Source organism: Excalfactoria chinensis, chromosome 6 (genome assembly GCF_039878825.1).
Source record: "Excalfactoria chinensis isolate bCotChi1 chromosome 6, bCotChi1.hap2, whole genome shotgun sequence".
NCBI lineage: Eukaryota > Metazoa > Chordata > Aves > Galliformes > Phasianidae > Excalfactoria > Excalfactoria chinensis.
In genome coordinates, this window is record NC_092830.1 from 35451726 (window position 1) to 35478741 (window position 27016).

The window sequence follows — 27016 nt, forward strand, 5'->3', positions numbered from 1 at the left end:
ATCCTGCTTGGTCCTGGTCTTGGATTCAGTCTTTTGAAACTTCAGACCTTTTCCATTTTAACAGAGGAGAGCCGTGGCAAAAGTTCACTTCCATCCGTAGTACATGGAGGTCTTTATTTTTTATTCTGTGAAGTGTAGAAAGGTAGAAGGGATAGAAGGGATAAGTCAAATGCGTGTGTGTAGAGCTGCAGTGCTTAGCTTATTCCTTCTAAGAAATGTTACACTGCCATCTGTTCAACACTGTGAAAGATGAGGTAACGTTAACCAAAAATTCCTTCATTAATACGCTAATGGGTATTCAGAGGGTTTTAGTAATGGAGAAAACCAACCAAAGAAAAGAACTTGAAATGACGTAGTCACAAATTAAGCTTCATTTTGGCAAAAAGGCCTGCTTTTGGAAGTCCTCATGTTTGAAGATGCAAGGGTATAGATAGAACACCAAGGTGATGCTGTGAATGGACGTGTGCCTAATGTCTAAAATGGTTTTGTTTGTATGCAACAGCATCCGTTGCTGTGAAAATCAAAAGTGTAACTCTGTTTTTCAAGGGAAACAGACTTCTTTAGGGAAGAGTGCTTCCGTGATATGTTTATTGTGTGGCAAATGTTAGCAAGCTTTCTTCTAGCAAGTGTGGAAATGTGCAGTGAAAATGAATCTGTGTGTGTCAAAGTGGATGCTAATGGCACATCTAGTTTTCTGTTCCATTAAAATGGATCTGTTTTTTTTTTATGTGTGTATAAATCACGTATTTGAAGAGATACAGAATGTGATTTTTTCTTTTCGCTGCACTAAATTAAAACGTGCTTCAGAAAAAGTGTATTTCAAACAGCACGAATAATGTGAAAGCACACGATGAATGCTGGTGTCATTATTCCTAATGTAGACTTAGGCTGTATATATGAGCCACATTTTTCTTCTCATCCCATGCTTCGCTTCTGTTGTACCACATGCAACTCTGTTTTCATATCTTTGTTTGTTTGTATTCATCCACTAGCCACCAACACAATGGCTGTCAAAAGCACTTGGCAGGATTGCTTAAATGACACTTAATGCTGGTGTTTATTTATAGGTTTCATCTTTTCATTTATTCATCGAGTTTAACAGAATGTTTGAATTATCTGCTTTTCTTGTCCTCTGCCATTTCTGTGAGATGGGTAGAAGCTTTTCCCTCAGGCGGTATGCACTGCTGCTTCCTTTGTGGAACCCCAGCAGTGACCCTGGAGGTGGAGCGGGGCCAGTCTATGGCTTCCTATTTAAAACAAGAACCTACCTGTGTAGGTTTTCACTGCTTAGCTGGGGGTTCTCGGGCGGGAGATGCCCTTCCAATCCTAATAAAGCTTTATGGGGGCTGTGCATGCGTGTTCCTGAAGGAAGAAGTAACAACACGAGTTTGCTGTACTTCTCTTTGGTAGATCAGCGTTCTTCTGATTAATGGTCTTCCTCTGTCTTTCTTGTTACCTTTCCTGTCCTTTGTCTTGCGTTGACTAATAAATACTCTTTGTCACAACTATGATATGATCTTTTGTGTTTCCTTGTTACTGTGACTTCTGGTTTTCTGTGACCCTTTGTTTCCTGGTGTTGGTCGTCATGTGCATCCTCCAGGCTAGCGTTGGATGACGCCATTCGACACAAGCAGCTGAACATATCATCCCGTTTTTCACCCAGGGTGGCAGGGGAGAATGATTTCCTTCAGACTGTTATAAACAAAGTGATTGCTGCTAAAGAAGTTAACCACAAGGGTCAGGGTACGTACTGTTCTTTCTATATGCTGGTGTATGTAAAAACACTCATTGCTTGATTTTTAGCATGGGATTGTTATAACCATGGAGTCAAGGGGGCATAATATCACCAACTCCGCTGTTTGGCACCAGAAGATACAACTGTGCTATGTTTCCTCTCCTTCAAGGCTGATTTTGCTATTTGTGCTCAGCATCTTTTGCCCCTATTGTCAGCCCTGCAGACCCTCTGTCCTTTATCTTCAGTGTCCCTCACTGGGACATCTCTGTATTTCTGTGCTGAAAACTGCTTCAGGAAGTCTGCCCTTGTGCCCCAGAGCTGCAGATGTTGTCTTCCTTCTCCTTGCTTTGCAGTTGCATTTGCAACAGTTGCCTTCCCATCAAGCAGGCAAAAGGGATTTCTCCCATCAGAACCCACAGGGATGCCTCTGTAGGAGGAAAGCAGCCCCAGTCATCCCTCTTGTTTCCTCTGGGTTGCCTTTGTTGTGTGCAACACTTAACAATGTATCTGGCAGCTAAGAAGTGAATTGTGTGGCTCTGGTTTATATTATTAGCTGTTATCTTTCTTCAGTCTGAATTAATGTACTTCCAGACAGGCTGGTTCAGAGCTCACTGCTTACAGTTGGCTTTTGAGTATATGAAAAATAGGCCCAGCCTAGGACAAATTATCTGCTGTTTTGATGTTTTTTGTTTTTTTTAATTGATTTTTTTAAAAAATGACTTACAGTAAGTAAAACTCTACATTTTCATGTATATACAAATCCTTCTTAACTAAAACTTGGATCTGATTTCCTCCCATCTTCAGTTTTCACTTGTGAGAAGTGCATATCAGAAAGGAGGAAACTGATTCATTCCAAGCGCTTTCCCTAAGCCAGGCCCTGCCCACCCCCAGCAAACCAGAGAGGACAAAGAGTTGTGGCTTGGCCAGTCCTTGTGGGTACATTACTGCTTAATGAAATAGCAGCTGGTAGCGCTGCCTTTGGCAACCGGTCAGATCAGAGCCATTTGGGAGAGATTTTAGTAAAAGAAAAAGAAAGCTAGCTGCCATACAAAACAAATGCATAGTTACATTGCGGGTTATCCTGTTACTCACACAGTTGTTTTATAGATGAATATTTTCGGGGTATTCTTTTCATGGTTTTTAATTTTGGAATTTTCTGAAAATCGCTGCTGCAATTATTTCATGCTTCAGTGTAACTGGCAGTCACTTTACCAAGTATGGAATGCTTTCTTTTTAGTGTCTTTTTTCCCCCCCTATAACAAGCATGCCTGATGTTAGTTGGCAAGCATTGGCTTTAGTGGCTGCTTCTGCTGCTGAAGAGAGAGGAAAACATTGACTGTGTAAAGCTGGTGATGTAGATTTGGGTATTCAGTGCCTTGAAAACAGCTGATGGGGGTGGTGGGCCTGAACCATTTCAGGGTATCTGTCAGCTGGTGCTGACTGCCTTGGTGTATCCATATTGCTTGGTTGTAAAATGCAGCCTTGCTTTGAATGGAGAGATGTGTCGCTTCTCTTTCTTCCTGTGGAAGATAAACATTCCCTTAGAAAGAACTTTTGAGAGCTTAAAGCTTGAGGCTGTTCTGTTAACGACTTAATAATGTTAATGGCCTTTCTACAAGGCCCTGTGTGTAAGACAAGAGGAGTGGGTCAAGTTTGGTTCTCAGGATGCTGTCAAGAGGAGTTCTGATGCTAATGGTGGCATGTGAAGGGCCTCAGTATGTCTGGATGCTGCCCCAGTAAAGACGTGTTGTAGTGAAGGTTCAAAGTCATGACTGAGAACTGGGCTTTGTCAGCCTGTCTGTGAGAAGCTGTATGCAGTTGCTCCTGGATGTGTTCCCTAAATGGATAAATGTGCAACAACTAAAAAAAACCACAAGTTTAATAATAGTGATTTTTACCCAACAGGTTTGTGGGTGACTTTGAAACTTCTTCCAGGAGATATTCATCAGATTAGAAAAGAGTTTCCACATTTAGTGGATAGGTCAACAGCTGTGGCACGGAAAATGGGGTTTCCAGAGATCATTATGCCTGGTAAGCCATTGTGTGAATGTACTCTGCTTTGTTAATTTTTAACCTTCTTTACGTACCTGTATGCTTTCAAGCTCTTCGCATGAAGATGCTTTGGGGATCAAAGAACCTGCAAATAAGACGTCATCAAAGGGTCTTGGAGGTCTTTTCCAACCTTGAAGATTCTATGATCTTGTCCCAAAATATAGATTGGAGATAAGCATATACCTGCCACACGTGCTGCAGAAATTAATAAAGCTAGTAATACCCACCCCAAACAGAGACATGATATTGAGATGGCAATGGAAATTCCCCTGTTTCCAGTGAAGGAAGATGTATACAAAATGCAATGTTCGTATTGTCTCCCTAGCAAGGGCAGATGTAAAACTTTAATCTCCTGAGGTAAATCCAAACCTGAAAGCAGGTAGGATTTTTCAGAGCAAAAGATTTGATCTAGAGATAGCAGGTCTCTCAGGGTGTGTGCTAACTTTGGGTAATACGTGTAGAAGATTGCTATCGTGTCTCCTTCCTGCGTATATTCTGCAGTTGTTCAAGTCTGGTGTTTATTTACAAAAACAAACCCCCCAGAGAAACAAAAACCCCAACAACAACAGAAGCCATACTTCACAATACAGGAAAAGATGACGCTGTCCTTTCAGATTGATGGGCTCTGGAGAAGCCATCAGATACTTTCAGTAACGAGCGGGTTCCAGCTCTCATCCTGTGGCTGCAGACTGCATTGATCAGATATTTTACGATACAGCCAATATGTTCTGAGTGCCTCAGCACCTCTGCTTGTTATGATGGTATGTTGGCACATAGACCATCTGCCTCTTGGAATGACTGGAAATCCTGTTTCCCAGTTCATTTCAAGGTTTTACTTTAATGGGGCTGAGGCTGAAGAGCATTTTGAGACATAAAGCTAAATGTAGTCCTTCCCTGAAACCTGCAGCAGCAAAAAACATCAGAAATCTCCCCTTGTAATGTTATAGCAGACCCCCATAGGCTGTCATGTAAAAACACGTGTGTGAGATAAGTTGAAGGAATTGAAATGTATCCTTTCAAATTAGTAATGAAAATAAAGGATAGAGCCACCAAGAGAACTGAGGGGTTTCTGGAATGATACGGTACATAATCTTAATGATGAGGATGTATTCTTTCATTCCAAAAGTAATTGTGGACTTTGTTACCTTCAGCTCTATGCGTTGGTAGTTCAAGTTTACAAACCGTAAGTCAGTTTTAGCTAAACATAACTGCTTTCAGCACTACTGGTTTTCAGTGTTGAAAATATGCTGGCTTTCAAACATTTTCCCACATTATATATAATGTGTGTGTTTGTTACTAATAATGTCGGTCATTGATTCTATGCGTTCCTCCAAACTTTGTGCTCCTTTTCTTGTAGGAGATGTTCGGAATGATATCTATGTGACGTTGGTTCAGGGAGATTTTGACAAAGGCAGTAAAACAACAGCAAAGAATGTAGAAGTTACAGTGTCTGTTTATGATGAAGATGGGAAAAGATTAGAGGTATTATTTAGTGAACATTCCCATTTTATTTTATACGTACATTTCATCTTTTCAACATCTTTTTAGATATTTTCAACTTTAGTCCCTATTTTTGTTTACAACAGAATGTTCTCCTTCTCGTGGTTCCTTTATCAGTGCATGTTTTCTGTCATATTTTGACCTACTTACTGATTTATTTCTTATTTGTCGAATTGAAAAGTAGAGGTTAAGATGGACACAAACATTTTCTCTTCTGCTTGTGTTTCCTAGAGTGTTATTTTTCCTGGTGCTGGTGATGAAGCCATCTCAGAGTACAAATCAGTAATATATTACCAAGTAAAGCAGCCTCGCTGGTTTGAGACTGTCAAGGTACAAACATGTTATGATAATTTCATCCATCGGTGTTCGTACAAAGTTAATACAGATTTCAGTGGAAAGTCTTGGGAAGCAAATTCAGAAACATGAATGCTTGTAGCCATTCTCAGTAGAACAAAAGGAGGTATTTCAGAGATGGCTGGAAAATGGTTTAGTCTTTCATCGCATAAAAAAATTGTATTTCATCCTTCTGGTCAAGATGGCTGTTTTGGGGGCATTGCACCATCTGTTTGGGAACGGTTTTTACTCTTTCCATGAAACCGACCTGCAGAAGCAGAATATTAAGATTAAAACATAATTGCAATACTGTTGAACTCATCGTCGTTTTGGGACTTGGCTGATTGTACTGCAAGCTTGCTGGAGCTGCTTGGATAATAACATTTTAGCTTAAATGCTGATTTTTGTGTAGGAGGCCAGCGTTAGCTTAATGAAATATTCTGTAGTCAGTGGGAACAGTAGATGCATATCAAAGAAAAGAGGCTCTTCGCATCTCCGCACCATGGTTTCAAGTCAAAGGAGCTCTCAATGCATGTGGCAGCAGAAAGTTGTTGCTGGGGAGTCTCAGAACCCCAGATGTGGTAGGGAGCAGCAGGCAGCATGGAGCTTGCTGGTGCACACAGCTGAGGAAATACAGCAACTGGAGCGAAAATATCAGGAGCAAAGAGTAGTTACATCTCTGCATGTTGGTTACATCGGGATCAGTGACACACTAATAGTTTGTGTATTGCAAGTGGTGCATAGGTAATAAATATCTTACAAAGTTCACCCCTGCTGGTCATAGTCAAGGGGGGCTCATTCCAGAGCTGGGAGGATTGACAGGGAATGCTTTGAGGTTTCAACCATTGTGGCTGTGTCAGCCTTAGTATCTCCATGTCTTGCTGGATAACTTGCTGGGTAAATTGTTCATTTTCCTAGGGAATCTGTGACTGTTGGTCTTTGGTGGCCGACTGAAGCTCGTTCTTAACATTAATGTTTTGTAAAGAGCCAATGTTGAAAATGTCTAGATGAGATTTGGTAGTGGTAGATATGTTTGAAGATACTGCCCTGACTGTTTCCTTTCTCCATCCTCTCCCACAATACGTGAAGGTCGCAATCCCCATTGAAGATGTGAACCGGAGTCATTTGAGGTTCACATTCCGACACAGATCGTCTCAGGACTGTGAGTAATTTGGCCTTTTCATTATGATTCTTGTCAGTGTCTGGTGCCAATATCTGCTGAAATGGGCATAAAATGTCTAATCTGTAATTGACTGTTACAATTGGTTTTGCTGTGGGGGTAAGCCTTTGCCTGCTTGTTTTATGTTAGCTTTTCAACTTCTTTTCTCTTTGTAACTTATAGATTTTACCTTTGGCATTGCCTTTTCTTTTCCTGTCCAGTCATTTCCACACCATATTGAAGGGCTGGTGGGTAAAGCTTTCGGTTAGGAACTGAGAGGTGGTAGTGAAGATGTTGACATGCTTAATAGCATCCTACATATGAAATAAGAATGTGAAAGAGAAGTTACAGGAGGCTTAGGATCAGTAGTAGAAGCTATTAAGAAACTTGGTTTCCGTTTCTGGTTTTCCAGCTGACTTGTGGTTGTTTTGAAGTAAGTGATACTTGAGGGCTTGTGGATCTCCTCAGCTTTTGGGTAATGTTGGCAGCTCAGATGCTTTCATAGGCTGAGCATCCAGCCAATCCTTCTAGACATCTTCCATTTGTCACCAGTTGCTCTCCAATAAAATGTGGGTTATGATAACATTCGTTCCCTGTAGTAATGACAGTGGCTGCCTCACTGGACAAGAACACCTTCCTAAGTTGGCAGCAATTCTTTTTGCTGCAGAATACATGCGTTGACCAAAATGTTAATCAGGTGGCATCCACTGGATGTATTGTAAGGTATGCAGTGCTTTTTATGTATACTCATCTGTGTAGTGTGGAGTTCACTGTCCCATAATGGTTATTTAGTTAAAGCAGTATGCTTTGTAAAACGGTCATTAATAAGAGATTCTCTTTGTTTCAAGAGTAGTACCTACTACTTTTTTAGGATGTCACTCACATACAGGTTGTCCTTTTTTTACACTTTAAATGAAGTGCCACCACTAATGCTGAATACTTAATTATGGGTGATTCTTCTTTTTTTAACAGCCAAAGATAAATCCGAAAAGATATTTGCCCTTGCGTTTGTGAAGCTCATGAGATACGATGGAACAACGTTGAGAGATGGAGAACATGACCTTATAGTTTATAAGGTACCGAAGTTTGTGATACTCTTCCCATAGTTGGTGGCTAAGCGTGAGCCTTGCTTACTTCCAACGCACTACTTTGTTACACAAGGATATACACAACAAGATGTGGAATGTTACAGTAGATCAAGCAACTAATTAGCAAGCACTGTGTGGCTTTCCAGTATGGCAGACTGATGGTTAAACTTGGGATCTGTTTTCTCGGGCATGTTTTAATTGGTGAATTTCTTAGGCTTGTAATTGAATTTTATTTATGTGGATTTTCATGGCTGGGGGGAAAGCTACTTGTCTGGCTCTTTAAATATCAGATCTTGGCTCTGAGCTGTAGATGGGTTAGTGCAATTGTTAACGGCTCATTGGATAACTCCAATTCTGAACACAACTCTTAAGAAATTCCAGGGTAAATAATAAAATTTTACTATTATGAGGATTTCTTGCTTATTTTTCTTACAATTGTTCTTCATGTTGCATGTAAAACTCTGCTGCAGGCAGAAGCAAAGAAGCTGGAAGATGCCTCCACATATTTAAGTCTGCCTTCCACTAAAATAGAGTTGGAGGAGAAGGGACACTCTGCAACAGGGAAGAGCATGCAGAACCTTGGTAGCTGCACCATCAGCAAAGACTCTTTCCAGATTTCTACTCTGGTCTGTTCCACAAAGCTTACTCAGAATGGTGAGTTCATAGAACTGCTGGAGTTTCCATCTTGCAGCTTGAGTGGAGCTGTATGCACTGACCTGCATGCAGTCTTCTCAGTCTTCCTTCCTTTTGAGTGGGACTGGATGGCTTGATACCCTATTTTGGATTAAGTTGCCAGGTGCTCTGAAAGCATCCGCTCACAGTACTATGCACTCTCCATGCATTTAGTTTAGAGGAGTATGTCTGCAAGGAAACGGAATATATCTGCATCCATTTAACCCCGGGTGCCTCTGTTTGCCACATAGTTGAGACTTTTCCATTGAAATACACTGAAAACAGGCCCCGTGACATTTCAGTGCCGTGTGGATATGATTAGTAGCACTAAGAGAGAGGGTGAGTTTGTTTTCAGGGGGAGATGATATCGTGGCTGTGCTCCAAAATAATCTGTTTTGTGTTGTTTTCAAGGTGCAATATCCAGTGTTTTCTGTATGCTGTGCCCAAAGAGAGCTCTGTCGTTCTTTAGTATTAGTTTTGTACATGAGGATGCATTGCATGGAGGCCGCTGTTCTCCTGACACATTCTTGTGGAAAGCCAGGAGTGGAGTTGGTGTATTTTGCTCTTTTCAAAACCACCTTATACATATTTTTCATGCGTACTTGTCAGCTGCCTGGCCGCATCCAGAGGCTGCAGCAACCAGGTCTGGTGGCAGCCACTGAAGCAAATATTTCACTCTCCCAGTCTGTGCCCTCTCTTTAGGTTTTGTGCTTGGTTGCCATGGCTTCCCCTCACAGCGATGGTGGGCTGGGAGTGTGGGTGGGTCACTGGGTGTGAGTCATGCCGGGCAACAGCATCCTTCCTCCCTGAGTCACCAGGAGGTGAGGTTGGGGATGGGGGAACTGTGCTTGGAGTTGTCACGTTAATTAATTCTTTGGTCACCCCTCTGTCTAGGGGGGAAAGTTACTACTCTGCGACTTCCTAGTCAACTCACAGTTCTATTGCGGTCTTTTCCAGGGACATCTCTCTCCAAGCACATCCTAAGTGTTTTATATTCAGAGCACATCAGACTTACTGCAGTCTGGCAGTCTTATAGCCTGAGAGGATGCTTAGCAAAAAAATGCAGAAATGACTTTTGGAATTTGATGGCGAATACAGGATCAGAGCTCAGCAGTAACGCGGTGATTTGGGGCTGTTGTAGAATACAGAAACCAGCATGTGAAATGCAACTGCTTGCTGCTTTTGGTTTGTGATTGGTAATGTTAGAGTTGTTTTTGTTTGCTTGTTTTCCTTCTCAGTCTTTCATAGATCTTGGTAGTGTTTGGTAATATTTTATAGTGGTCAATATGTTGACTGCTTTCTAAGAACAGCTTTTACTGAAATTACTAAACTTGGGACTCAGCATTATTTCATGCTTCATTTACATACAGTATGCCTTGAACTTTGATTTTCACTTCATGTTACAGGTAATATTGTTATCTGTGCAACTTCCCCAAAGTTGCCAGAGCTGCTTCTTCAAGGTATTACGATATTCAAGGAGATCACTGTGTATTCTTAGACAATTTATAAAGGAAGCACACAACTTCTGATCTCCTCAAATATCATTTTTTCATCTACAAGTTGGTCGTGCCCTTCAGAATCTAGTTTCTGAAGCTGATATTCACTTCTGTAGAACCATGAGGTAGTACTGCTTCCTTAACTTCCTTAATTAGCAATAAATAAAAGTCTGCAATTATTCTCAGCTCCCAAAGCCAAAGTAATTTTCTCCTTTTGGTCATCTGTAATATTTTTTCTCTGCTCTCCTAGAATTGGCTTTAAAACTCATTTTAAATAATTGTGAAGTTGTGCTAATAAATCATATGGTTCTTTCTGCGTTATGTTTGATGTTGCAGGCTGTGTATAGCTTCCCTAACACTCACAGGATTTCTGTTCTTTATGAACTGCAAAGAGGTGATGTGGCTTTTTGCAACTAGCATTATTAGCAAAATACATTGGTAGGAACAATGTTTGCCTTAGATTTTTTGAGTTTAATTTTTAGGAAGAAGAGAAATATAAGGCGAACAGTGCTGAGAAGGACTGTTTAAGATAGTAATAATAAAAGGCAACGCCAAGCAAAGGCACAGCTGCCTTGGGGGTGGGTGAGCTCTTGGAGGCATCAGAAGATGCTGCTTGTGGTGGCTTTGCCTCTTGACCACACGTTCTATTCCTCTTCCATCTGAGGAAGAAAATAATGTCCTTCCCAGACATGGTGGATTCAGCTGCCATATACCTCTACTTTTATTCTGCTCTGAAGATGGTTTGGTAACAAATATGTCCTTTATGGGCTGAACTTGGACATAAATATCAAGGTCACTTTGGTGTAATAAAATGGAGCATCTATATTAAAAATCTGAAATTTAAGGCAGTGTGAGATCCTTGAACTATCAAGGTGTTTTCAGGTGATGCCTTACATCACCACTGTCACTTGATGTATTGTTGATGCATCAGTGAAGGGAAACTTTTGCATCCATATGAGTTGAGGGAAGTGTATAATCAGGAAACTGGGCCATTTGCTTCCTATTGTTAATTAAGATGTAAAAGATGATCTTTGTGTTTAACTTACAGCATCAAATGCACTAAGCTGTTAAAGCTGTTACTGGCTACAAGCAGGCTAGGTACTTATTCTAATGCTTTGCAATCGAAAATCCTCAGTCTTCTTTCTCTGGTCTATACGTTTCACTTGATCTAGAGAACCTATAGTAATTACTGTTTTCTATAGGATAAGTGCAGTTTACATACTTACCCAGTTCTGCTTACTGTATTATTTTATGCCTGAGCTTACTGAGAGAATAGGATGAAGTGTCTGACTGGTGCTTTGCTGGGGTTAATGCTTGCGGTCACAGAGTGAAGGCGCATTCTTTCTGTACACTGTAACTTATTTTTCTCTTTCTCGGTGTCGGACTACATTGACATTTTCAGTTCACACATGTATATTCATAACGCATTTGCTATGCCATCGCACTGAAAGTGCACGAGTTTGTTTTCTTGGGGCACTGCATGACTCCATTCCGAAGATGTGGGTTGGCTTTTGTCCAGCTCATTTCTTTCGTCAAGCTGGTGCCTTTGTAGAAGTCCGAGTGAAACTCAGCTCAGTGTTAGAAACCTGATATAAACGTATTCATGAAATGCTTTGGTTAACTCCTAGACACATCTTCAACTTGCTTCCAGGAACACTTTTTCTGTTGATGTTGAGTTTTTGGGACTTTGGTTTTGACCTGCAGACTACCCATAGAATACATTAAACATAAGAAAATGGAGGACTGCAGCTATTGTAGTACACCACTTCAGCTAGGAACGCTCTCCAAAGAAAGAGAAAGCTTGTTTTAGTCCGAGCCCTGCTAAGAGGGGAAATTAGTCAACAAAAATTGCACTGGAGACAGTTTTATTCCTTCCATAGAGTGAAAGATTTTGGGAACATCAAGCAGCTGCTCTGGGTCTCTGTGTAATTTGCACCACAGACTCTACAGATGCCTGTCTTGGCAAATATTCTGTTGCTTGCTTTGAGAGATTGAGTAAAGCACGAGGGAGATTGGTTTGGGGATGCTGTCTTTTTGTTTTAAGAGTTACCCTGGCAGAAGTCACATAATGTCAGCCACGTTTTATGGTATTTAGTGGTATGCATTCATAATTCAGCCACTAAACCGAAGGCAGTCTTAAAATCTTGTAGTTTTCTCTTTGGTCTCTCTTACCCAGGATGACTTACAGATGGTTTGTTCGGTGCTGAAAACTGACTTAATGAAACTGGAAGGAAGTTTTCCCCAGTGTTAGTTTGGCAAAGGCATGATGATGAGCTTGGACTTCTGGGTTGGTTTGCATCTCCAGGTTGCACCTCAGGAAAATGCAGCAGTGGGTATAGCTTGCTGGTGCTACAGTGTGGTTGTTATGGCTTGCTGTTTTGCAGATGGCACATGATTGTGAGTTGTCTCACTGAAAAATGGTGCTGTGCTCCTTCATGACTAGTAAAAGAGAGAGCACGCCTGCTGTGTTTTCTAGTTACCAGTGAAGGATGGAGTGACACCATCTTAACAGTGGGATGTAGAATGTGGGGACATGACTGCTTACAGTTGTTCCTTCTCATGATCCAACCTATGTCCCAATCCATCCCTGGAAAGCAGCCGACTAGTTTGGGTGTTATGAGTTACTAAGCAGACAGCTTTCCCCCTGAATTAACTTAGTTTGCTGCTGTTTGGCTTACGCTGTCGTATTTTGCTTTCATGGTATTCAGAGAGAGCAGAGGAGCTAGAAATGTTCACACTGGAAGAATCACAGCTGCGTGGATATCACTGTGTTGGTGGATGACTAATTATATGTTGGCATCTTTTTTTAAGCGCACAACTGTTGTATACAGCAAATTAGAAATGAGGGATCGGGCTTCCTTGGCCCGGATTTTACCAGTGACATTTCATAATAAATCAGGCTGCTTTTATTTAGAGCCTTTCACTGTTATTTCAGAGCGGAGATGTGCTACTGGGTTTCTACTGCATCAGAGGTATGTTAGACACGCGTTACTGTCCAGTGAAAATGGCTGGCGTATCGCAATAAACCTGTTTGTTCTGACCCCGGTTACAGTGTGCAGGTGAAAGCAAACGTCCCACATGATATCACAACGGATTTCTTTTTCAATCTCTAGTTGATCTCTTGGGACTCTTGAAATGGAGATCGAACACGAACCTGTTGCAGCAGAATTTGAAGCAGCTGATGAAAGTTGATGGTGGTGAAGTTGTTAAGGTAACAAGTGGATTTCAAAACTGGTCATTTGGTGTCTTTTTTCCTTATTTTGTTCCTCCCTCCCCCCCCCAACCCTACCACATGCATGTACACATGAAATGGTAGCCAGGTGTCTCTTTGCCTTTGAGATGTCTCTCTTCTTTCCCTCCAAGTACATTTCAGATGGTAAAAGTAGATGTAACCTGCACATTTATATTAATGTAGAGATTTCTCTTGGTGTCCTGTAGTCACTCCTGTGACTTTTATATATGGATACAGTAAGGCAAAGGTTGTTTTTCTTTGCAAGATCTTGGAATCATCACATTGTGTTATTTAATATATTTTTAATAGATGGATGTGAAGTTTTTTCTCCTGAAAATACTGAGCTGAGCCAAGCTATTTACATTTGCCAAGGCCACTGAGTGATTGCACAGACCTACATAAAGACAGATTTATTTATGGAAAAGAGTAGGCTGAGACATTATTGAATGTGTTCTACTAAATCAAATGTAATAACGTGTCAAAAGATGCACCCAACTGGGGACAGATGACCCTTAAGGGCCTGGAGTGTTTTAGCTTCATTTGGATTTTAATGCGTTTAATAGAAATATTAAAGAATGCCTATCTTAAAGTGACTTAAAATATATGAGGCTGCTGATCTTGTTCTCTTTGTTGAGTGTGGGGAGGATAGTATCTCAGATGTGATCTGTTTTTATGGGAAGGTTTTCCTTCCTGCTGTGTTGTTATGGATCATTGGACGGCTCAAAACTTGACACCGGCAGTTGGTTCTGACGAGCGTTGTCATAGTGCTGTCATTTGTAATTTTCCCTCTTCTCCAAACAGCATCAGAGGGCGCACGACAGATCAGTGCCTGATGGATACTGGTGATTTTAGAAGCATCAGAATGCTGTGCAAACGCGGTTCCACTAACAGCGATATTAGTTCTCCTGCACTCCATCTCCCTGCACTGCTGCGGGACTTGGATGAAGCCTTACTCGCATCTTCCCTTGTGGGAACTGGGGCACAACTTGATTTGCACATAGTACAGAAGAGCGAATGCTTCATGCTGCTCTTTAAACCTTTTCCATTATTTTGTAGACCACTGATTTGCTTTATTTATTACAATGAGGTTCAGAAAGTCTCTGTGTAGACTGTCTCCCTGCCTGAGAATTGTTCCCTTGTTGGTAGCAGCAGCACTGATTCTGCATCCTTTGTGCTGCTACGTGAAGTCCTTGCACACAGATGTAGAAGTTGAACTGCACCAATGCCGTGCCGTGTATGATGTCTCAGTGTGAAACCGAGGCTTGCCCAGTTGTGGCCCAGGCTTCTGACCATTCTTTGTTTTTAAGACTTAAGACCTAAGCAGGCAGTGCTTTGGGCCTGGTAGAACTCTTCAAACCAAGGCAGACTTCTTCTAACAATGCTGTGCTGTCTCCTTGAGCTGCTGGTGCTTAAATGCTGAGATTCTGGGTATTCATTGGTATTTAACGAGCTTCCAGGTGGAGGTCAGCTCCTGAGGCTTGCCTCTGGATTTATCAGGTAGTTCAAGTGTATCACTTGTGGTCCAGGTGACGTGCAGAATCAAACTCTGTAGCCTGTTAGGATATGAAGCAGGTATGGCTTAATAAAGAGATGTGCACACACATTTCCTTTTATTATTTTAACTTTCTTGAGACAAATTTACAAGAGCAATCTGAGGTTAAACCTCTTCTCTCTCAACCAAAACAAACAGCGGGCAGCACAGTTCTGCCTTGGAGAACCCCATGTTGCTTTTGTCATCTGATGGCAGAGGATGCACAGATGCAGAATCCTGTGTTGACAGAACTGGATGTATTTATCTCTGGTTTACCAAGGTGGTGCTTGCTGTCAGTGGGAAGGAATGCTGTAATTAAATGCCTGTAAAACAGCTTTTATCGCTCTGTTCACCTCGTGTCCCCTGACACTAATCTGCTTTTACTTTCGTGTTGTGCAGATCAGGGTGTCCAGCCAGCTGGCTAGTGAAGACTTCCTCTGTACAGGGATAGACCTGTAGGTTTTGGGCTGGGGCAGGAGGTTGTGTGCTCTGTCCCACGCCTGCATGTATGCTGTCATTTGGAACTGTGCAGCTGTGAAAAGCCGTACGCTGTGCACTTCTCATACTGCTCAGGGTGACTGGTTTGGCATGAGCCTGAGTTGCTTGTCTGGTTTGTGCTACGAAACATCAGTCTTCAGAAACTGCATGACCCTGTTGGCTGTATGTTGATATTGAGTTTTGGAGTATATTTTGTTCGTCTACTCTAAATAGATTAAATGTTTTCTTCAAGCACCAAATATATATTTTTTTCCCTATTTTTGAGTGATATGGATTTATAGAAATGAACTATAGAGCATTTGCAGAAAACCAGTGTTAAATTTGCCCTTTCTCAGCTAACTTTCAAAAACATCTTGCATAAACGAAAGCAAACATGCCTGCATCAACCTATGTGAGGCCTGATTTTTATTGTTCCTCTTAAATGTGTTGGCTTGTGTATTCATTTGCAGTTCCTTCAAGACACATTGGACGCACTTTTTAACATAATGATGGAGAACTCAGAGAGTGAGACATTTGACACGCTGGTGTTTGATGCTTTGGTAAGTTTGAGTCCTGCATGGCCTAAAATTGTGGGTGCTGTAATTATGATTTATTCCAAGTGACCATGATGTATTAGAATGCACTTTGCTATCAGTGCAGACATTATTAGCATTGAACTAATTTGCATCTTTGGTTAAAAAAGTTTGGCTTCTCATTATTCTCATTTTTCAGGTGTTTATCATTGGACTGATTGCTGACAGAAAATTTCAGCATTTTAATCCAGTCCTGGAAACGTACATTAAGAAGCATTTCAGTGCTACGTTAGCCTACACGTAAGTATTCAAGACTCCTTTTTTGAACTGGGGATATAATGTGGCTTGCAAATGTTTTATTCCAGGTAATGTGATTTAGTTGTTTGTTTCATTAGGAATTTGATCATAGAATTTGGTGTGTGGAAGACTGAATATATTCTGTCTTTCCCTTTTAAAACAGCAGTGGTAGAAGTATTTGCAAGGAGAAAATCTTGACTTTGTTGTACTGAAGGAAGGGATAATTGACTATTTCAGAAGTTGTTTTGTAAAGAAAATATTTGTAAGTGTTTCTGAGTCATACTTGAAAAGGAAACAGTATCTATTTAAGATTCTTCAAATAAGTGTTGTTTGGTGCATTAAATTGATGTGTTCTATATTATGTGTACTACTGTCGTTTTTGGGAGGAAGTAGTGAAAAGAAAAGAAAGATCCATTGCTTTTAGCTGTCTTAGGTATTTCTTGGCCATTAGGTCCACTGTTGCTGCTTCAGACTGTTCTTGTCGAAGAAAAATACATAATGGATATCTTCTTGGTGTTAGGAAGCAACAAATTCAGCCAAGCAGACTGGCTGTATGCTTTGCTGTCGTACAGACTCTGTTATGTGAGCAGAAAAAGTTTGAGGAGTATTGATTTAAAATAGTGAAGAAGTGATGCCTTTAGTCACAACTTTGATATTACATTCACTGTGCTGAGCTGCTGCCGCTTCTGCTGCCTTGGTGGGAGCACACAAAGGATGGAGCATCCTGCAGCAGCTGCCTTTGTTGCTGGAGCTGGCCTTTCTGCTGGTAGGCAGGGAAACCATCCATCCCTCCTTTAAATGGGGAGATGTAGAAGCAGGTTTCAGCTCTGGGTGCTGGGAAGACCTAACAGGGTTGGCTTGATTTGTGACAGATCCCTGCTGCTTCTCTGCTTTTATTGCACCAGGCTACGTTAAGAGAGGTTGTTAAGAATATGTAAGTGGCTACTGAAATCCTCATATGGTTAATTCCTATTAAAAGAGATGCTGGTACATTAAGATGCCTATCTATACGATGCCATTGTACGTCAAGATATCTATATAATGCCATTGTCTGTAGTGGCATATAGTGTCTGTATGTAGTGGCTCTGGGCAGCCTGGTCTGGTGGTTGGCGACTGCACACAGCAGGGGGTTGAAACTGGATGAGCACTGTGGGCCTTTTCAACCCAGGCCATTCTGCGATTCTGTGGTTCTACGTACTCACTTCTAATGTGCATGTTAAAGCATGTGCTGTAGCTGGGGCATTTTAATAGAGAATTGCTTGTAGTTGCGTTTATGTAAGTGGTTTATATTCATTCAAAATGAGGTAGTCAGAATGGTGCTATTTTTAAAATGGTGTTACTTCCAAATTTGACACACTTGGAAATTCCATTATTCCACATTCTTGGCTGCTGCCTACTGAATTTTTAACAGATACGTTTCCCAAATTCTAGCCCAAAATTGACGGGCAAAGCTACATAAAGGGGAAACCTTAACGGAGCGAGACGCTTCCATTTTGAGTGCTTTAATTTTAACCAGGTACCTGTGTTTAATTGTTTTTTGACTATTAGTGGTAGTTGTACCTTCATAATGGCCTGTTAACTGGGGCATCCTTGAATATCCAGCATAACAGGAATCTTACCAAGACATTCTGCATTGCTTGTGTGCTGAGTGATGCAGTCAGTGTTTTCACCCAAGAACAGGTCGCAGCTACTTAATCAGCACAAGCGAGTTCATAATGTGTATTTATTAGTTGCATAATTAATTTGGTACTGTGGAGGGCTCTACTTGAAGTGCATTTTTTCCTTCAGTCTCTCCACGTTGAAGTGAACGTGCTTATAACTTCTCTGTGTTTCTGTTTTCAAACAGCAAACTGACTAAAGTTTTAAAAACGTACGTGGATAACGCTGAGAAATGTGGTATCACTGACCAGCTCTTCAAAGCCATGAAAGCTCTGGAGTACATCTTCAAGTTCATCGTCCGGTCCAGGATACTGTTCAATCAGTAAGTGTGGTGGTGGTGGGAAATCCACATCCTTTCAATGGGTAGGATTGTCTAGAAAGGATCCCTCGGGTACCCTCAAAAGCAGTGATGTGTGCCACAGCTCAATGGTGCTGTCTGTCCATAAAGTCAAGTACAAATAACTCTTTTAAATGAATGAATTTTGACATCAGTACTTCGTTTTCTACCCAAAACATGAAAAACGCTACTAGCAAGTCGATGTGTTCATCTCAATTAAGATACAGTCTGTGACGAAGAGTGAAAGGACTGAAACAAACGTATTGCAAGGGATTTATGTGGAGCTGTGAAGTCACCGGCTCCATCAACCTTCCTGTGAATGACAAAGTGCAGTTTACTCATTGAAGGTTCTCGCTGTGATATCCATAAAATACTGAAAGTCATTTATACTGTTGCAGCTCCTACAAATCATTTTGAAATGGGGGAAAAAATAATAATCTTGCTGCAGATTGGATTTACAGACGGTCTGACCCTTCAGTAGTGGCCGCTGGGTTTTCTCATGCTAAGCAGTAATTCGAAATACTTTAGCATTGTGGAGCTGCAATTCTCAATGACTGGGGATTAATTGGAAAAGCTTCTGAGTGCTGAATGACACCACAATTTGTTCTGCAATGGGACTGAAATCCTGCCTGAAATATGCAATTGAAATGATGCTAATGTTGAAGTGTAGCATTTTACAGAGAAATTTCAGCAAGGAAGCAGAACCTTTTATTGAACAAAAAGCCTATTTTTAACTTTAAGATAGGAATATGGTAGACAATATACGTAGCATTTGGGGAATGTAATATCAGGCAAGCTTCGGGGCTGGATAGTGTGTAGAAGCTTGGTTCATCTAACTAAAGCATGGCAAGTCCTGTTGTGCAGTATATCAATGTCTATAAGGGCAAAGGATTGAGTGAACTTCAGGAAAATCATTACTTGGTTTACTCAGTGCAGACACCAGCGTAATGCTCAGTGTGGGAAAGTCTTTAAACTCTGAAGGCAGCGGTGGAAATGCTGCCGTGGTGTAATAATGTTCTTCTTAGAGCTGCTGTGCTTTTGTATTACCAGGTGTATTAAAGAGAGGTATGTTAAATAGCTGGCAATAGAAACGTAGTTGTGACTCTGACTTGTTTGTTTTTATTACGCTTTCCTTTCTGAAATGCAAAGCTTTTTGTCTGAAGCACTTTGATTTATTGGACTGCCAAGGTTAGTTACTCCTTACATTAGTATATGTTGCACCTCTCTAATACATTCAGGGGGACACTGAAATCTATAATTGAAACTGGGAGTTAACACATAATTTGTCCTGTATAGCCCCCGGTTTTAACCTGAAAGGGGAATAAAGGTTTGCACAACAAAATAGCGCAACTTAATAATTTTTCTGTAGTATTTGTTTCCTCTGTGTATTTGTTACGCAGCATTTAATTATGCCTGTGGTTCCCAAAGGGTTATGAACACAGTATTAAAAATGATACGCATTAATTTCAGGGCAAAGCAGCAAAAACACCTTGATCTCCATATGCATTATAAAACGATACTGCCCTCCTCCTCTTCTAAATAGGAGAAGTTCATAATGAACTCTCAGTACAGCTTGCTTAGCTTCAGGTGTGAAGAAATCACCCTCAGACTGTGCACAGAAAGAGCCTGGGTGTGGTGCTCCTCCTGAGCTGCACTCCATGCTCAGGGCTCCTTTCTTGCTGGTTTTGCAGAATTAAACAGGAAAATAAAGGGGAGATGTTGGTGAATGCTGCTCTAAGGGGTCTTGGTGCAAAATGAGCTCAGGGATGGAGTTTGTGTGACCACAGGCGGCTTCAGAAGCTGCTGGCTGATGGTGGGGGTCCTTGGGGGCAAGCAGAGATGCATGGGCATACATGGCATGAGTTAGGGGAGAGCATCCATCTGATGTGTTCAGACACAGCTGTAAAGATGGGATGTGAATGGAAAAATGCAAACTCGAGTAAATGAAATTAAAGTGACGGGAGGACTTTATCGGTCCTTGAAACAGATTTCTGTGCATTTCCATTTTTGGTTTATGACACGCACATTGTTTTTCAGACTTTATGAAAACAAAGGAGAAGCAGACTTCAGGGAGTCTTTGCTGCAGCTCTTCAAGTCCATCAATGAGATGATGAGCAGCATCTCCGATCAGACCGTCATAGTGAAGGTATGTGGGATCCAGCTCTCCATCTTGGCTTTCGTATCCTCAGCTGTAATTAGGCAGTTGATAAAGTGCGCGTTGTAATTGTGCCCAAAAAGGTATTTACTTCTAACATAATTAATGCTTAGTGCTTCTAATTGAAGGTTTGTGACTGCATAAAGAATGCGTTTCTAACAAGTTTACTTACATCGCTGCAAATACGTCACTTTCAGATTAAATCAGGTAATAATGGATAGCCTTACCTTTAAGGTATTGTTAAGTCATTGTTTTTCAGATACTGATGTTGTATCCTCATGCGCTTTACTTATATCCTAGGCTGTTCAGGGATGTAGCATCTGAAGCGCTGGCGCATCCTTCTATGTGGCAAATCAGAAGCGAGTCAGACCACAAAGTCTGCCTCTGGTTTCACCTTTTCCCTTTAATATGGTGCCTACTTGTGGTAGATTAGATGGCTGGCTCTTGGAATTGGTCTCCGACCTTTAATGGAAAGGCTGTTAATGTTGCAGAACCATTAATAGGTAAATCCTCCAGCCCTGTAATTTAGAGCAGTCGGAGGTCAGTGAGTCAAAACCAGTTTTGCATTTTTTCACTGAATTTCTCTCACTTTGGATAAGTTTCGTGACTGTAGTAAACATGTTTGATGAGCTCTACCTTGAAGTTCTCCTTGTGAGCCCTAACAGAAGGTATAAAAGGATGGACCTCTTGACCCAGCTGTGCTGAATCAGTTAGAAGATGATCAGAAAGGAGCTAAGAACTGGGACTGAATGTGGGAATAAAGTGACTTTTCCTGCTCAGGTGTGTAGTAGCTGTATATTAGAAGAATTTTATATAGCAGCCAGGAGGCAAAGAAAGCAGTGGCAAAGCACAGTGCCTGTGCAAGAGGAAGCTGTGAAGCGTGGAGTGGGAAAACACTTGGTTCAACACTTGGCCCTTTATAGCTGCTCTCAGGCTTGTGGTGTTATGCAGAGCACGTGGCAAAAACAGACAGTGGGAAATAAGGCCTATGAGTTGGAATATTTTGGTTTGCAAGTGAGAACTCAGACTAACATCTGATAACAAAATAGGGATATGACCTTATTCGAGTTAGCTGCATGAAGAAGAGTATTGAAAGTAAAGGTACTCCCCAAGTCAACTTTGTTGCGCTCACCTGGGTGGGGAAAGGATGCGAGACTTCCTAGCAAAGGGGACAGAAATCACACTGTGTCAGAGTCCATCCCAGTCTGTGCTTCACACCCAGGTTTCTGCAGGCTTGTGCAGAGTGCACCCACTCTGCAGCTGACGGTGTAAGCATGCAGGTGGATGAGGCTGCCACAGATCAGTGGCTGAGCAAGAAGAGTACTTGTGGGTGCCTTTCAGCATCCTCCACAGCCCTTCTCTTATTATTCATTCACTGCTTTCATCTCCTTGGGACTCTAATTACCTGGCTCTTAAAATATGTAATTGTTAGTATTGACTTTTTGCAGCTTGCGAGATTGCTCTTATTATGTTTGAGTATCCACTGAAGCGCTGCAGTTCTTTCAGCAGCTAGAACTTTGTGTTTCCATTACAAAGAATTGGTGTATAATGTGGTTGCTTTGTTGGGTGCAGTAACACTTGTATGATGCTCTGCTTGGTGCTGCCAGCCTTCTGGTTGTCAGGTAGCCCTGCTGGATGCACACACAGTGCTGGCTGCTGTTCTGGTCTGTAGCTCTGGATGTGTGTGACTGAAGGACAGATCTGATGCAGCCTCCAAAGGATGCTGAAGCAGCCAGGAGGTGAGGTGGGATTTCCCATGGCCATGGCTGTAGTCTGAGTGCTGTGCTGGCCTGTCCAGTGGGGTTGCAACTGGAATTCCCTGTGCTGAAGTTGCACAGATAAGTAATGTAGATAGCAGGTGAGTTGGGGGTGTTCTTCAGTTCAGATCAGCAGACCCAGCATTATCACTTTCAGGCTATCATATATACATATATATTTAACGTACTTTGAGAAAGCTAAGTAAGTGTATGTGAAACAAGTCTGTTTGGAGAGATAAGAAGTCGAAAAGGCCTACACACCAAATTAAGATGCTTCACATTAAAAAGGATAGGTACTTAATTCCCGGACTTGAATATTTCTGTTTCTCCTTTTAATGCTTCTCAATAGTTTATCGACACAAAGCAGAAGTTTCCACTGCAGTGTTTTTATGAAATGGTTACAACTTTTCCCTTTGGATTGACTGTACTGATCTCTTTTTGTTGTTGTTTTTTGCTCTGTGAAGGGAGCAGCCTTCAGGCTGACATTGTTATGGGGGAGAATGAATGACCAGAGCCTTACATTCCTGGGAAGAATTACTCTATTCAAATATTTATATCCTTGTGGAAGCTGATGAGCTGTTCCTGACTGTTGCTCAGCTCTTCAGTTACTTAATAATTTGCATTTAAACTGCCCCTCATTTTTTTTTTTTTAAACTGATGCAAAGTAAAAAGTTTAATCAAAAGAAACTGCCTGAATTGTACGAGGATTTAGGGTTGCTTTGCTGGCCTGGCTGCAGGTTTAAGCTTTGAGGAGGCAGAACTAAGAGTGTGTTTGTGCAGAGCTGGGTGCACAGGGCTGACATGAAGAACCAAATGCCTGTCTGGAGATAGGAGAAGCATTTCTGTGCCCATCTGCTGCAGCTTCTGGTGGTGCTGTCAGGGCAGGGGCCTTGGAAGGAGCCTTCACAGTGTGGAGATGAGTGGCCATTTGTGTGGCAAAATAGCATTTTAGAAGCATTGCCAAATTTGAGTTGTGGGTCTTTAGCTACATACTTTTTACTAATGGCAGCTGAAAGCTCATACAGAGCTTTTGTTGGCATCTTCAGCTCCTGGTGGACTCACAGAGTCACAGAACTGCAGGGACCTCAAGAAGTCATCAAGTCCCAAACCCCCTGCCAAAGCAGTTCTCTATAGGAGGTCACACAGGTCAGTGACCAGACAGGTCTTAGGTATCTCCATAGAAGGAGGCTCCACAGCCTCTCTGTGCAGCCTGTTCCAAGTTCACCCTCACCAGTTTGATTTTTAGGAGCTATTTGCTGAATGCGTTGGGATCTGGATGCTTATGTGTACCTCTAATGGTTACACGTGTCGAGAGCTTTCCTGATTTTTGTTCCTGTTTTCTGCTAATTGGTGCATGATAATTATTTCTTTAACCTTTAGCTGTTTAAGTGTGAGCTCAGCCGAAGCCTAACACGATGTTTTAAGTTCAGATAAATATGCAAATGTTTCCTAGCAATTTATTCTTGCATCTCTTTGAAACAAGAGCAGTCGAATCAGCTGCATTGAATTTATGGGCGCTGTCTGCTTTAGGCAGTGTTTGGATGAGGGGTCTTGCACTTTGTTTGAATGTTTGCCCCGTTCTGCGTGGTTTTGTGCTGTGCTTCAGGACTTAAAATGCAGGCAGGCAAGTTAGTTCTGTGCTTTAAATGATATTGATAAAGTGGGTGTGTATATAAAAATTATCCACTAATGTGACCACAGAGAACCGGAGCAGAAGATGATAGCTTTTCTCTAATGAGAATTCTATTGTGTGTGTGTGTTTTCTATAACGCTTGTCACTTTCAACAAATAGTACATGTTTCTTAGTATCCACGGTTTATTTTTTCCCTGATAATAAGCAAAAACCACAGAAAAAAACATTTAAATGGAGAAAATACATTCCAGGCTGCTCAGGTTGTGCTCATCACCAGGAGAAAACAAAACAGGCTGCGCTGAGCTGCAGGGCTTTTCCAACAGGTTCAATACTTTATGACCATCGTTTAAAACGAATTGAGTGCCAAAATGCATCCGTGGACAAAGGTTTCTCTTTTCATAGGGACCCGTATGAGGACGTCCGTTGTTCCTCTGGTAACTGATGCGCTGATCTCATGATGGTGCTTGATGCTGTTTTAGAGGCGTGGGTTCACTTGTGACTTGGAACGAACAGATTCAGGCAATCCAAAAGTAGGTTTTAGGCATTCCTGGAAATGGTTTCATCCAGCTGCTGACCAGGCTGAATTTGGCTGGCTGTATGAGATTTGCAGGCAGGGATAACGCTTGTGGAGAAGGTATGAGCTTTCTGTTCAGTGACAGGATAGATGGAAATTAACATTAAAGTCATGTACAGATTGCACAGATAAAAGAAATTTATTACTTCGTCAAACAGAAGAGTTCATAAAGTTATACTGTATTTGGCAAAGAAATTTTATGCTTAATTTTGAGAATAGCTGAGAATAGCTGCGCTGTTTGAAATGAATGGCTTTACAAATGGCACTTCTATATCAGGTATTTTTGCTTTTATATAGTACAGAGAGATATAGCCAAGACGGGAGCCTGTAGTACGCTGCTCTCAATGCCTTTGCTTTAAAACTTTGCAAATACCATTTGTTCGATCTAATGGCATCGTAAAGTAAGCGCTGCAGTTTCCTTACCTGCTACTGTAAAGAGGCTCTTGTTACTATATTCTTAAATTGATTTTAAATGCTGTGTCAGTGTAAGCCCCAGAGTGGGATGAAAGGTGGAATTTGCTTTGTTTTTATTTGTATATCACAGGCTGGTTTTGTTATTGCAGCAGTCGTTTCTGCTTAGTCTTAATGACTGGATTGTTCAGCAATCTCCCAACTTCAAAATGAAAGTAAGTTAATAAAACTTCCATCTGTTTTTACCTATTACCCAAAATGAAATCAGAAGCGACTTTCAGGTCCTTAGCAAAACTACCACTTCTCATATTAGTGTGCTTTGAGAGGACAGAGTGTTCATGCAGACTGTGTCGTGCCAAGAGGCAGAAGGATGCTGTGAGGCAAAGCAGTGCCGTGCTTTTGGTCCTGTTAGTGCACTGGTGTTAATGCATCAGCTTGGAGCTGAGGTATTTAGGGTATTTTTCCACCTGGCATGCAAAATGGGCTGTAGCTGCTCTAGTCTTTTACTTCTTAAACACGTATCTCAGTGCATGTGCTTCTGTTGACGTGACCTTCGTGGCTTGCTGTTATGTTGGGGTCCAACTCCTGGCTCTACACGGGATCACCCAAAAATCAGCCTGTATTTTGAGAGCATTTTGATCAATGATGACTGAATACTTTGAGTCTTGCTCCTTTTCACAAAGGGAGCCATCTATTAACAAGCTGAATGGCTCAGATGGGCAGAGTGCACCCAGAAGTGTTTTTGGGCCCTTAGGTGTTTTACAGCTGGGCCACACGGTGTGGCCAGGCTCAGGCAGGGAGCTGGTGGAGGAGCTGAGAGCCCTGGGGCTGGACCTGAGCTCCAAAGCAGTAAGTTTAGATGCTTCTGTTGGCTTGAGGAGACAAACAAAAGGCCCAGAGCCAAACCTCTTCCTGTGGCTACCAGCACCACCGTACTGCCTGTTGTGGAACTCAGTCAGCTGAGGTACCAATTGGGATATAGATTTTTCACAGTTTTCCTAAGTTTTGGAGATGCTGAACTTCAATCAGTTTGTCCACAAAGCAGAACGAAGGGGCTGATGATTGTTGTAACTAAAGGCTTTTAGTTGACGTTTTGAACAGCTTTACCTACCAGTGCTCCGTTTAAGTCATTAAAGCGTTAATTTTAATGCCCGTGCCTGCACAGTGTGCAGTTTTAATTGAAGATATAAAATGAAAGCTCTTTTCTTTTTTTTTTAGTGTGTTACTAAACATTTATTGCTACATGCATTTGAATGATAAGCAAATAAAAACAGAGTGATGGCTGCGGTTTATAACTGGTCATTAGAGCCCTCATCCATCAAAACACATAAGCCTGTACATAATGGGACTATTTGCATAATTACAGTTATGAGCTTGATTTCTGAGCATGTAAGTAGTCCTTTAAGCATACGTGGAAGTGTTTGACAATCGAGCTCAGCAGTTTGAACGGGCTGTGAATAGGGAGGGGAACGTTTTGAAATCTGCGTCCAACCTGCGCGATGTTCTTTGCTGATGTAAAACCGGTCAGCAGGCATTGAAATTACATCCCTTGTTCGTCACTTGGGACGGTCTGACAGATGTCATCCCTTCGTGAAGAGTTGGTTCTGTAGGTGCGCGTTGTTGTTGGGCAGTGCTGGCTGCTGACTCAGTCCTGCTTGATGGACTGAAGGTGAGGACGCAATTGAGCACGGGCCATAAAATCTTCACTCTGTAATTTTTTTGCCGTGCTGTCAGTATTTCTTTGACAGCGAACACTAAGTGGAAATCAAATCTGTATATTCACGTTGCAGAAGCTATGAGCTGATCAGAAGATGAGCGTAGCATACACTTAAGTGTGTAGCTGCTACCACCATGTGCGTTCCTCCAGCATGTCTGCCATTGCCAGGGCCATGTTCTGTGGTCACCTGCAGCCATGTGGGCACGTTTTGGAACAGCAATGTCTAGAAATCCCTAAGGAACCTGGCAATGCTTTATTACCAAAGAGGAAAGGTTGCCTGTCCTTGTGTTCCAGGTACGCAGGTTTTACGCCTTCTTTTACCATCTAACTAAAATGGTTTTAGTCTGCATTTTTATTGGGAAATATGTAAATGAACAACTGCTTCATGCATTATTCAGGAGATGACATTTTGTATCAGTGATACCTCTTTCTAATCTTATCTAAAGATATGCAAATGATTTAATTAAAATAATTATACAGTATAATATACCTGAACTTCACTCTTTAATAGTACGTATTAATCATTAATGGTACTTGTTCGTATTTTTAGTCGGAAAGACGATTAAGATATTTGATTGATAGCGGGTTCTAAACAGTTTTTCCCCTTTCAGCTGAACAGCTGGGACTGAGCTGCCTCTCGTGACTGTAATCAGTTGACCTGCATACAA

General features: G+C 41.6%; 1 protein-coding gene across 2 annotated transcripts in view; it reads left to right on the forward strand.

The window, feature by feature from the left end:
- Positions 1-27016, forward strand: part of DOCK1 (dedicator of cytokinesis 1) — a 229115-nt gene that overhangs the window by 30120 nt on the left and 171979 nt on the right. Inside the window, exons 12-23 of one of the 2 annotated variants that reach the window (XM_072339424.1) lie at positions 1601-1743; positions 3641-3766; positions 5145-5269; positions 5519-5617; positions 6710-6782; positions 7752-7855; positions 8338-8521; positions 13149-13246; positions 15746-15835; positions 16008-16108; positions 17952-18086; positions 20139-20247. In XM_072339424.1, coding sequence (XP_072195525.1) covers positions 1601-1743; positions 3641-3766; positions 5145-5269; positions 5519-5617; positions 6710-6782; positions 7752-7855; positions 8338-8521; positions 13149-13246; positions 15746-15835; positions 16008-16108; positions 17952-18086; positions 20139-20247 — 1387 coding nt within the window. The remainder of the gene's footprint in view (positions 1-1600; positions 1744-3640; positions 3767-5144; positions 5270-5518; positions 5618-6709; positions 6783-7751; positions 7856-8337; positions 8522-13148; positions 13247-15745; positions 15836-16007; positions 16109-17951; positions 18087-20138; positions 20248-27016) is intronic. The other variant, XM_072339425.1, reaches the window with a different exon arrangement.